Source organism: Triplophysa rosa, linkage group LG2 (assembly GCF_024868665.1).
Source record: "Triplophysa rosa linkage group LG2, Trosa_1v2, whole genome shotgun sequence".
NCBI classification, from domain to species: Eukaryota; Metazoa; Chordata; class Actinopteri; order Cypriniformes; family Nemacheilidae; genus Triplophysa; species Triplophysa rosa.
Window position 1 is genome coordinate 27267965 of NC_079891.1, and position 13089 is coordinate 27281053.

Consider the following 13089-nt stretch of genomic DNA (forward strand, 5'->3'; position numbering starts at 1 on the left):
GCCAATTTATGAGCCATTTTATTTATATAGACCAACTAACTTGTTTTACTTTATTCGTGCGGACATTTCCAATCATTTGGCCCCCTAAGTAGAGCCAAATCTGTGCATGCAGGTTTCATGTAACTGAATATCATGTGTGTAGCTCACTCTGATAGCGATGGCTCTATGGTGCTGGTGTGGAGGGGTGGAACCCTGCATGTTCTGACTGACCGCAGACCTCATTTTGTGGGCTGGCAGACCTGCATACAGCAGAAATCTGGCGCTGGAGATCAACCACTTTCTCACCAGCAGCTTACAGAGCTTGATGTACCGGTGACCATCGACCGCTGCTTGGACCATGTAACACGTTATGGTACTTTACAATGACTTTTCACACCATAAACATTATATTTCATTAATGTGGAAACATAAAATTCATTCATTCATGCATTTATTCATTCACAGATTCATCGATTCATACATTCATTCATTCATTTACTGATTCATCGATTCATTCGTTCGTTCGTACAAAACCCAAGCATAAACCTGCCTGTTTTTATTTCAGGACTTCTGTCTCCGGGAATCTACCGGAAGAACGGCGTTAATTCTCACACTACTAAACTACTGGAGAGGTTTCACAATGATGCACGAAGTGTCTCATGGAGCGAGTCAGACTTTTCAGTGGATGATGTAGCAAACACTCTAAAGAGGTTTCTCAGGGAGGTCAAAGATGGAGTGCTGAATGGCCAGGATAACGCCAAGAGCTGGCTTAAAGCTGCAGGTGAAGAGCAACTTCAATGTGAGACAATACTTAGAATGCTTTTTATATGTAACACATACTGTTTATGTTAAATCTGCAGATCTGGAGGACAAAACTGAAAGGATTTATTATTACCAAAATCTCCTCTCAAACCTACCAATTGTCAACCGAGCAACACTCAAAGCCCTCACACACCACCTGCTTAGGTAAAGTGTTAGTGATTTGGATTAAATAAAGTCATACAGGTTTAGAATGACATGAGAGTAAGGGATGAATTAAAATTAACTTAATTATGGGGTGAACTTTCCCTTTAACCAGTCAAAATAGTAGGTTTATGCTTAAAGGGATAGTTCACCTAAAAATGAAAATTCTGTCTTCATCACCCTCAGATTGTTCCAAACCTGTATAAATGTATTTGTTCTGCTGAACATGATGGAAGATATTTGGAAGAATGTCAGTAACCAAACAGATCTAACTCCCCATTTACTCCCATAGTAGGGAAAATAAATACTATGGTAGTCAATCGGGGATGAGATCTGTTTGGATACTTCCAAATATCTTCCTTTGTGTTCAGCAGAACAAAGAAATTTATACAGGTTTGGAACAATTTGAGATTAAGTAAATGATGATAGAATTTTCATTTTTGGGATTACTGGAATGATTGAAAAGTGTGTTTATCGCTTTTGTAAAAACATGACATTTTTTGCTTTGTATTAGTGTTCAGCATCTGTCCAACGAGAATCAGATGACAAAAAGAAATCTTGGTATTGTGTTTGGTCCAACGCTCTTTCAGACCGATGGAACAGATGTCAAAGAACCTCGAGTGGTGGAGGAGTTGATCCAGAACTACTGCAGTATTTTTAATGTGAGTATTACAAAAAAAGTAGTCTGGTTTTTAAACTACATTAGTAAATATTCAATATATATATATAATTTATTATATAATTGATAATATATCCATTTATTTAATACTTTTGTGAAAATAAATCTTGATATCAGATTCTTTCAATCATTTACACAGATACATTCAAATACATTATTTTGTTAGTTATTACCAGGGGCGATTCTAGGTTTTCAATATTATATATATATATTAGGGCTGTTATGCATGCAATTAATTTTTTCAGATTAACACATTAAAAAAATATTTAACGCCATTAACGCAACGTCCTGAATCTGTCAGACAGCGCACCAGTATTAAATTCCCTTTTCATGCAACAAAAACACACAAGATTATACCAGAAAGCACATTTTGTCTAGTATTTTCGCAAGCACAGTCTTCAACGAGTTAAATAAAGTCTTAAATGAATGCAAAGAGTGAAAACAGGAAGCGCATTTTGACCTGCCTAGAGCGGCAGCTCTTAAAGGGGCCGCGTTCTTAAACGTGCTGCTGTGACTCTTGTCACTAATGTTAATCAAAGAACAAAAGAAAAGAAGAAATCAATGTGATTTTGTAGCTTTAATTTAGCAGTAAAGACTGTAAAGTGTTTTAGAACTTTATTTATTTTCTGTATATTTCCTATACCTGTTAGACAGATAGAAAGGGCACACGTACTAAAATGGGTTTGATTTGTAGAAAAAAATAATATATTTAATAAAAACATCAGTTGCAAAGCCAACAATATTAGAATGGCTTTCATTCATAAAATGATGCTGTTAAAGAAATTTGTTGTTTCTACATGAATTTGGAGATAAAATGTGAAATTATTAGAATGTAAAAGTATATTTAAAAACATAAAAGCTGTGTGTGATTAATTTGTTAATTTTTTTAATCGATTGACAGCACTAAAATAAACATGTTAAACAAAATAAATAGTGTATGTGTACATGTAATTTCACTATATGTGTCTGATTACAATTTTTAATCCATTGACAGCACTAATATATATATATATATATATATATACAGTATATATTATTTATAACCACTCTCTAAGCACCACATACTGTATACATGACTAAAATAAGTAATTAAGAACGAATATGCAAAATAAAGACAATTTATTGTTCTAAAAATTTATATCACCCTAATCGATTAATCTGCAACATTTATAATTCAGATTAATTATAAATTAATAAATCTGAACGATTTTATTATAAATTAATAAATCACAACGAACCAACTTGACAACAACAGCCACAAATCCATATAATAAATGTCACAATCAAGTGCTGACTCATTATTTAGTAGAAGGAATAACTTGATATGATGTTTCCCTGCCCTCCTGTGCATGACTGCGTGCTTGTCATAGCCACCAGCCACAGTGCCCCTTCAAGGTCACTAGGCACTCTCCACATTCACTCGGACTGCCATATACACTACATTTCGTTGGACTCATTTATCTGTATTACATTCACCCAGGGGCGGATTTAGTGATTTGGGGCCCTAGGCAAATCCATGTATGGGGGCCCCAACTATGCGCCATTTTATTTTACTGCAGCCCTTATTTTTCGTCCTCCTCAAAGCACACAACTTTTCATCCCCAGTCAAAGTGACGGGAAAACTAAGCTTAATAAACACAGATACTCACTAATTAAAAAAAGAATGATAAGGAATTCCCAAATGAAAAACATGGGAAAAAATACATCTGCAGGGTTTTTCCCTATGCGCGTGTAGGCCTACCGTCCCTTTAAGTGTCTTAACAAAACACTTATATTTAAGTTCTAAAAAAATTTGATGAAATGAAAACTAATAAGTTATATAAAGCATTAGATTTATTCAATCAAACAGAAAAGTTGACAATTTTAATATAAGACTTTTTTATAAGACTTTTTAGCCCATAAGTAACCAGTCTAACTAAATGAGCAAAGCTCATTCACACCCTACATTCTCTTGTAGTTCACTGAGCTTTGAACGATTCACTGATCTCTTGCATTCTGTGTAAACAAATTGGTTCAAAGGAGTCATTTGTTTTGAGAGTCGTTTTGATGTGCGTTCATACTGGCAAACTTGCTGTGTACAGAATAACGCTGATTCAACGAGCCAACTTCACATTTAAAATTATTACAATGATGTACAGCAAGTTAATTTAGGAAACCTTTTCAAGAAATTGAATGTAAAACACCTGAAACGAATGCACGAATGCACCTCTACAGACCCTTCTGTCAAACTCCTGAAGTTTGCAGATGACACCACAGTCATTGGCCTTATTCAAGACGGTGATGAATCTGCCTACAGAAAGGAGGTTGCTCAGCTGGCTGCCTGGTGTAGTCAAAACAACCTAGAGCTGAATGCATTCAAGACAGTGGAGATGATAGTGGATTTCAGAAGGAACCCTCCATCACTTCCTCCCCTCACCATCCTGGACAGCACTGTGGAGTCATTCAGGTTCCTGGGCTCCACCATCTCTCAGGACCTGAAGTGGGAGTCCCACATAGACTCCATTGTAAAGAAGGCCCAGCAGAGGTTATACTTCCTCCGTCAATTGAGGAAGTTCAACCTACCACAGGAGCTACTGACCCAGTTCTACTCAGTGGTCATCGAATCTGTTCTGTGCACTTCAATTACTGTTTGGTATGGCTCGGCCACCAAATCAGACCTACGAAGACTACAACGGACAGTTCGTAGTGCTGAGAAAATTATTGGTGCTCCTCTGCCCACACTTCAGGACCTGTACGATTCCAGAGTGAAAAACAGGGCAAGAAAAATCATCATTGACTCCACACACCCAGCACACAAACTCTTTGATCTGCTGCCCTCTGGCCGGCGCTTTAGAGCACCAAACACCAGGACTTCCAGACACAGAAGCAGCTTCTTCCCCCAGGCAATCTCCCTCCTAAACAGATAACTGCTCCTTAAGAGCAATATTCCACTTCCACTACTCCTATAGTGTGCACTATAGTGCCTTATTATATCTACATCTTATGTATACATGTATATAACACTACCTCTACTTACTAAATTATCCATTTGCACAAGTGTACATACAATCTGTTAATATGTTTATTCTACTATATACTACCCTGTACAATGTCTCTTATATGTTATTATCCCCCATTTTCTGTAAAATAGTCTTTATTTTATATATGCACAATTTAGAATCTTTTAGACTGTAAATCGTATTATATTGTATTGTCATTGTGTTGAATGTCTGTACTAGAAGCTTCCAACACCAAAGAAAATTCCTTGTGTGTGCAAGCACACTTGGCAATAAAGCTCTTCTGATTCTGATTCTGATTCTGATTCTGAACATCCATGAAATATAGTTCAAATATAGCTCCTAATATAGCTCTTTTACTGAACTCTTCAGCGCGCTGGTAACGAAACAGCACTATTGTGGCGTAATGCTGCAACTGCAGTTACAAATGACAATCTGTTTAATGCACGCAGTGTTTTTTGTGAGGACACTCGACATATTTTTGAGGAGTCTGAGGCGGCACAAAATTTGACTGAAGCAGCCGCCTCAAATTTCTTTATGCAGGAAAACCCCTGATCTGGGATTACAATATACAAAGTTAGCCATCGCTCTGTGTTTTTTTGTGGTTTACGACCTTTCATGCATTAAAATGTGACCAAACTGCTGTACTAGTGCATACAGTACGAATCGTTAGCACTGTACTGATGTAATAAAGTAATAATATTTTAAGATATAAAATATTTATATAAAATATCAATGGGACTATTCATCATTGGTGGGAGGGACAACATGCCCGTCAGGTCTGTTTAGTTACGTTGTCATTCGTTCACCCCAATCTTACCCAACCACTTCATTATTAAACACTCGTTAGCCACTTTTCAATCTTTTTTCATTTTATTAAGAATAAATGGCTTTATGATCTGGTATGTGATGGGGAAAAAAGTCAGCAGGAGGCAGTTTCGAACCTGTGACGATATGAAGTAGTCAACATAGGCTTTACTCTCTACGCCACTGGAGATGCTAGTTGGCCAGTGTCATTCTTTCATCTTCTCCATTCCAATTAGAAACTGGTGGGCAGAGTTAGTGACATCTACAAGATGGGCTATTGTCGTGGTGAAAAGTCGGTCAGCCAATGTTGAAAGAATTCACGAAGACCAGAGAGCCAGGTTTCCAGAGGTTTCAATCTTTATTTGCTCGAGCAAGCAAAGTGAGACACACAGAGTTCATCTGTAGATGCCCAACGAATACATGTCTGACTCCATCTTTTATACATTGTTCTCAAGTTGTTATCACAGTTCAAACCAATCAGGTTTTACCTGACCTCATCTTCTACCAACCAGTTTTTACATGACATCACTTATTTTTATTAGTCCATCCCCTTATGCCTCGTTACAGTTATATTTCATCCTGCACTTGCTACAGTTATATTTCCGGCCTACCATATTAAGATCTCCGGCCTACCATATTAAGATTTAATTATAGGGAGCGCTCTCAATAACACATACGTATATCATGTGCTCTTTATCTTGACACCTTTCTGGGGGCTTTCGGACGTCTCAATAACACATACGTATATCATGTGCAATAACACATACGTATATCATGTGCAATAACACATACGTATATCATGTGCTTTTTATCTTGACACCTTTACGGGGGCTTTCGGACGATACATGATTTAACCTTGGTTTTATTAAAAATGAACTCATGGTTTAGTGTGATAATGATAAACAACCCAGCGTTCTTAATTACACTTCTCTACAAAAGTGTGTGTGGTGTACGTGCAGTTCCTGTCGTAGTTTGATAAGATATTTGGTGTGTACGCAGGTGTTCAAGTGTTCAAACTCATACATGAGGCCCATAGCCCTTGTTACAATCAGAGAAGTATATGAACTCTATAACTTCCTTTAAATGTATTCTTTATATAAGAAAGCTATTTTATATAAGAAAACTCAGTAATATATTTAGAATATAAGAAAAGTCAATAATATGTCAAGAAAAACCACCATACTATTTGCAATCAGTGTAACATTAAATAGACACTCCGTAAAAGATATTAGAAAATCCTTGTGGGTGCTTTGCCGGGGCTAAGCAGTTTTCTGATGGGGCTTATTTCTGGATACCACCTAAAGAGGGCCTAGCAACGCCACTGGTGATTACATTGATGACTGTTGAACAGAACATTGAACTAATGCTCACCCAAAAAATGAAAATTATTTACTCACCCTCAAGTTGTTCTAATCATGTGTAAATTTAGTTGTTCTGCTGAACACAAAGAATGATATTTAAAAGAATGTTTGAAACCAAACAGTTCTGGGGCACTATTGACTTCCATATTATGGGAAAAACTACTATGGTAGTCGATGGTGAACCAAAACTGTTTTCTATCCCACATTCTTTAAAATACCTTCTTTTGTGTTCAGCAGAACAAGGAATTTTAGAACAACTTGATTGTGAATAAACGATGACAGAATTTTTGGATGAAATATCCCTTTAAGTGATCCAAAGAATCTTCTGCCGCAGGTTTCAGAGTCTGAACTACTGAGGCAGCTCAACTTGACGACTGCCGCCCTGAATAAACACAAATCCGAGGTCAGATTTCAACTCAACAAACAAAGTCATCTGAGCCAATGACTGCACATATACTGTACACCTTTTACAAGTTAATATTTTCCAAAATGTAACAATTTTTAAAATAGTTTGATGTTATTTCTTGAATAATTGTATTTCAGAGGCCCTCGAGTAAAACCACGTCCAGCATTATTTGTGCTGTTGATCTTGAGAGAATAGAGGAGGGGTCGGAGGTGCTCGTTCAGGTAGAGATTCAATATTAACACATTTATGTACTTATTTGGACTTCTTGGTTTGTGTAATGTCCGTTTTGTGTGTATGTATGTGTGTGTTAGGTTGGGGCAAATATGACTGCAGTTGAGTTGGTTTCTGAAGTTTTGGATCATAAAGGAGTTAAGCCGGCCAATGAGGATTTCTGGAGCTGCTATGAGATTCTAGAGAAAGAGGAAATGGGTGAGATTTGATAGCACATAATTAAACCTTTACTGCATTCTTTTGTTGATCAGTGTAAATGACTTCAAATCTTTGGTTGGTTCCCTGATTCGTTTATTCTATCAACTGACTTCATGATGATACACTATGTCCTACTAGGATTTAGGGGTGACCCCGAATCGTCGAAGATTTGATGCTTCGATAGGAAGAGCCCAATTCGACTAACAATTCGACTATTTCACAAAATGGCGACAGAGACCGGAAGTACCGAAAAAAAAATTTCCAGCCCTACTGCTGTCATAGCCATTCATTAAGCTTGTTTTCTCACAGGCATTCATTTTATTTACCAAAAACAAAAGTAGCATATGTTGTCTGATTTATTCACGGTTTACTGGGAGATTTATTTATTATCAAGGTCTGATATATGTTAGACAAATCAGCATAAAGGGAGCGCTACATGCCTAACTTCTTCTGGTCTCCGCAACTGTTCTGTGTAGTGAATGGAGCTAGAGCATTGCGTTTACGCTACTTCCGGTTTGTACACGTCACTCTGTGAAATAGGTCTATCTCACAGTCGAATCTTCGCAGAGGTGTAATGCAATGGGGATCATGCCATTTTGGTTATATGGGCAGTGTGCACTGCGCTGCCAAAAATATTATTTATGATGTAAAGAAATGGGACATTTTTAGGGTTGGGTACCGAAACCCCCGGCGCATATGAGCGTGAGGTCTGGCTATGACCCAGTGCAGGATCGCGTCTCTCCGCGTCTTCTGGTCTGTGAGACCGGTAAATTGCCGTTAGCCGCTCGTTACGGCTAGACATTAGAGTTTTGCACTTAAAGGCACGGAGCTAGTTGATCTCTGTTTGATCCCTGGCCCATTCAAGTCGTTCAGGCTTTGTTTTGATAATCGAGAAGGCGTGTTCAGCTGTATTCTGTTCGCGCTAATCTAAACACATACTTAAGCGGTGCCTCTTACCGCACCAGCAGTAAGCGTCAGCCCTCGTGTGCAGCCCTCCTCGTGTGAAGACCGCTGAGAATAAAGACCTGCGACTCTACCTGCGCCCCACTGACTGACACTGAAGTCACCAGACTTCTCTCCAGCCACCCCACCACCTGTCCCCTTGACCCAATCCCCTCCCATCTCCTTCAGGCCATATCCAGCACACTCACACCTGCACTCACGCACATCATCAACACCTCCCTGCTCACCGGCACTTTTACATCCACATTTAAACAGGCCCAGGTCACGCCCCTACTTAAGAAACCCACATTGGACCCCCCTACTACCGACAGTTACAGACCTGTCTCTCTCCTCCCATTTATTGCAAAAACACTTGAAAGGGCAGTTTTCAACCAGGTGTCTTCCTACCTATCCCAGAACAAACTACTGGATGACAAGCAGTCTGGCTTCAAAACAAACCACTCCATTGAGACTGCACTGCTATTGGTCACAGAAGCACTGCGGCGAGCCAAGGCGGAATCTAAATCCTTGGTCCTGATTCTGCTTGACCTATCTTCAGCGTTTGACACTGTCAATCACCAGATACTGCTAGCAACCCTGTCATCTCTAGGAATCTCAGGCTCTCCTCTCCACTGGTTCAAATCCTACCACTCCGGCAGATCCTTCTGGGTGTCATGGAGGGGTTCGCTGTCCACTGCTCACCACATGATCACTGGGGTCCCTCAGGGATCGGTGCTTGGACCGCTGCTTTTTTCCATCTACACGACATCCTTGGGACCCATCATACGGGCACACGGCTTCTCGTATCACTGTTATGCTGACGACACCCAGATCTACATCTCGTTTCACCCAGACGATACCACTGTAGCAACTCGCATTACAGTCTGCCTAGAAGACATCTCAGCTTGAATGAAAGAGCATCACCTCCAGCTGAACCCTGCCAAAACAGAACTACTCGTGTTTCCGGCACACCCCACAGTGCAACACGATCTCACCATCCAACTTCGCAATACCACAATCACTCCTTCCAAAACAGCCAGGAACCTTGGAGTCATATTTGATGAACAGCTGTCCTTCAATGATCACATTGCAAAGACAACGCGGTCATGCCGATATGCCTTATTCAACATTAGAAAGGTTAGACCCTATCTCACTGAGCATGCGGCACAACTCCTTGTCCAGGCCCTGGTAATCTCAAGGTTGGACTACTGCAATGCTCTCCTTGCTGGTCTTCCTGCAAAGGCTATCAAACCACTCCAGCTGGTTCAGAACGCAGAAGCACGCCTTGTCTTCCAACAGCCCAAAAGGGCTCTCCTACACCCCATCAAGAACCCTGCGTTCAGCAAACGAGCGGCGTCTTGTATTGCCTTCTCATAAGGGCAGTAAATCGCTTTCACGCTCATTCTCCTTCACAACTCCTTCCTAGTGGAACATTCTTCCGAACTCTGTCTGGTCAACCACATCTCTCACAACATTCAAAAAAGTACTTAAAACCCCTCTCTTCTGTGAATACTTGACAGACAAATGAAAAAAAAACCCACTAACCCTCTCTCTTTCTCTCAACAGGTAGTGGTCTAGTAATTTTGTATTAGCACCTATTGTATTATTGCTCCTGTATGACATATCGCTTATTGCTCCCTGAACTCTTTGTAAGTCGCTTTGGATAAAAGCGTCTGCTAAATGACTAAATGTAAATGTAATGTAATACAACCAAAATCACCGCATATAGCAAGCACTGCGCAGACTTTTGGAACTTGTCATTCTCTGCACTGAAAGCAAGCGTGCGCGTCAGGAGGACGGAGAAAGAGTGCGCAGGAAAAATAGGCGAAAGGGACTTTTGACTGTTTAAATGGTAAGATGCTTTATTGCATTCCTTTACATGCGGTAAATAACTTTATTGGTAGGTCATTGGTAATGAACGTGCTATATTACCGTTTGGAAAAAAAAAATTATCGCGTAATTTTAAAAATAGTTTTGAGGCGAGATCTGGTCTAGTACTGTATGGCACAGCATTGTTACGTGATGTTTAAGGAAAATTTCCATTAATTTTACTATTTGTGGCTTGTGTTTTCAAAATTATGTTCCCCTGCATTTCAGACATTTTGCCTAAACACATTTATTTTGCTCATTGTGACTTGATTCTGGCTTATTTCGTTTTTTATTTTTATTTATTATAAGGTATATTCTGTTCTAAACAAATTCTGTAAATTAATGTGTGGTTGTTTTTTTGGTGCATCAATGTTGCGCTGCACTTTGCGTTGTACCCTTAACAACCTGGTGTCATCCACACATGCACGCACACACACGTCTGATTTGACTATCAGTCGACTTTAGGCAAGACGTGACAATTCTGATTCGACTACTTAAATCCTTATTCGGGGACACCCCTACTAGGATTACAACTTATTTGTTCTCATGTTTAGAGAAATGACAGGGACATCAAAATGCACAACTGATCGCTCAGTCACACAACTCATTCGATACTTATGAGTGAAGCATTGTTTTATTTTTACAGACCGAATGCTGCACTACCATGAAAAAGTGTCGCCAGTCTACTTTTCACCTGGGCTACAGTGTCACCTGCTGGTCAAAAAGAATCACTACATCAGCAACATCTTGAAGTACCTGGGTACATAATATATAATCACACAAACAGACTTATAAATAAAAATCTCTGATCCAGCTCTTGACACGAGTGATTGTTTAAGGGACAGTTCACCCAAAAATGAAAATTCTGTCATGTATACATTTCTTTGTTCTGATATAGAAAGAAAGATATTTGGAAAAATGCTTGGAAAAACTGTTTTTGGCCACCATTGACTACCATAGTAGGACAAATTCCTTCGTTCTGTTGAACACAAAAGAAGATATTTTGAAGAATGCAGAAAAGCAAACAGTTCTGGGGCACTTTTGACTACCATTGTCATTTTTCCTACTATGGTAGTCAATGGTGGCCAAGAACTGTTTGGTTACAAGCATTCTTCCAAATATCTTTCTGTGTTTATCAGAACGAAGAAATTTATACAGATTTGGAGGGTGAGTAAATGATGACAGATTTTTTATTTTTGAGTGAACTGAAAGAAAAAACATTATCTTGATGACAAAATAATTTGAATGTGTGAACATTCATAATAAAAATGACATTTTCAACACCGGTGCAAAAGATATTTGTGTTAATGTGTGTGCAGAGATGATGGAGGAGAATGTGTGTAAGAGCGGCACACTGCGTGTTTGTGAGGTTAAAAGTGAACGCAGCAAAAACTATTGTAGTCGCTACTGTGAACTGTCTGGTACCACCTTTAGAATGCACAAGGAGCTGCAGGTGCGTGTGTGTGTGTGTGTGTGTGTGTGTGTGTGTGTGTGTGTGTGTGTGTGTGTGTGTGTGTGTGTGTGTGTGTGTGTGTGTGTGTGTGTGTNTGTGTGTGTGTGTGTGTGTGTGTGTGTGTGTGTGTGTGTGTGTGTGTGTGTGTGTGTGTGTGTGTGTGTGTGTGTGTGTGTGTGTGTGTGTAAAGTAGCAGTTGAGCATATAAATTAATTTATACATGAACAAACTTAAACCAATTAAACCAGTACACCGTACTAAATGTTTAATATCTGATGATTTCAGAATTCTCCATGTGAGAGGGAGTGGCCTGTCAAAGAGCTGAAAGTCTACAATGGTTATCGGAGCAAACTGCATTCACCCACACCGTAATGAACTATATATCTAGCACAAACACACAGTATAAACATAACATATACATTTACAGAGATGCAATAAAGCTGTCAAGTTTTTTTTTTCTAAAACCCATTTATATATATACTGCCTTTTGGAAGCTATGTGTTTCTTTGGGAGTTTCAGGTTTGTTTTTAAAAAGCTTAAAACCAGTTTGACGTTCCCGTTTCAAATTTCCAGGATATGAATTAGTCTTTGATAAACATCATGAACAAACAGCTGTGTTTGTGTAAACGGTTTGCTTTTCTTTATAGTTGGGGAATAACACTGGCACATGACAAACAACAATGGTGAGTCTGTGAAGTTAGACTGAGCGGTGATACCTAACCATTTCATACCCAAATTTAACCCTGTTGGAGATCCAACTACCTTGTTTGCAAGGCAAATGATTTTGAACTTAAATCATGCAGGTTGTAGCTCTCTGATTTGAAAGAAAGATAGATTCTTCTACTGATGGTTCACACGCCTTTATTCATACACCCGTCTCCACCACAATGCGATTAAAATCGTTATGAAGTGTGAAATCCACCGTAAGCACTGACATGTGTCAACTTGGTCTCCATTCAAAACCAGGAGCTAGAAAACCTTTAATAGGCTATTAGCCTTAGCGCAAGCTAACGATGTGCGTTTGAGCTTGACGCAACTCCACTTGCTCTTGAAGCGCTATGAGACACACACTGAAATGAGAGGTTTTGAGTATTTCTCTCTCTGGATCTTTTCCTCCAGGTATCTCTGCTGTGATAATGAGGATGAGTTCATTGAATGGACAGCCACTTTCTTTAGCATTCAGGTATCACCTCTGCCACATCATT

The 13089-nt window shown here is 39.2% G+C and overlaps 1 protein-coding gene across 3 annotated transcripts in view; it reads left to right on the forward strand.

The window, feature by feature from the left end:
* Positions 1–13089, forward strand: part of arap1a (ArfGAP with RhoGAP domain, ankyrin repeat and PH domain 1a) — a 29319-nt gene that overhangs the window by 13202 nt on the left and 3028 nt on the right. For all 3 annotated transcript variants that reach the window (XM_057360429.1, XM_057360421.1, XM_057360437.1), the window contains exons 17-28: positions 143–352; positions 545–760; positions 840–945; positions 1457–1604; positions 7120–7188; positions 7329–7412; positions 7503–7620; positions 11078–11191; positions 11751–11884; positions 12170–12252; positions 12532–12567; positions 13004–13067. In XM_057360429.1, coding sequence (XP_057216412.1) covers positions 143–352; positions 545–760; positions 840–945; positions 1457–1604; positions 7120–7188; positions 7329–7412; positions 7503–7620; positions 11078–11191; positions 11751–11884; positions 12170–12252; positions 12532–12567; positions 13004–13067 — 1382 coding nt within the window. The remainder of the gene's footprint in view (positions 1–142; positions 353–544; positions 761–839; positions 946–1456; positions 1605–7119; positions 7189–7328; positions 7413–7502; positions 7621–11077; positions 11192–11750; positions 11885–12169; positions 12253–12531; positions 12568–13003; positions 13068–13089) is intronic.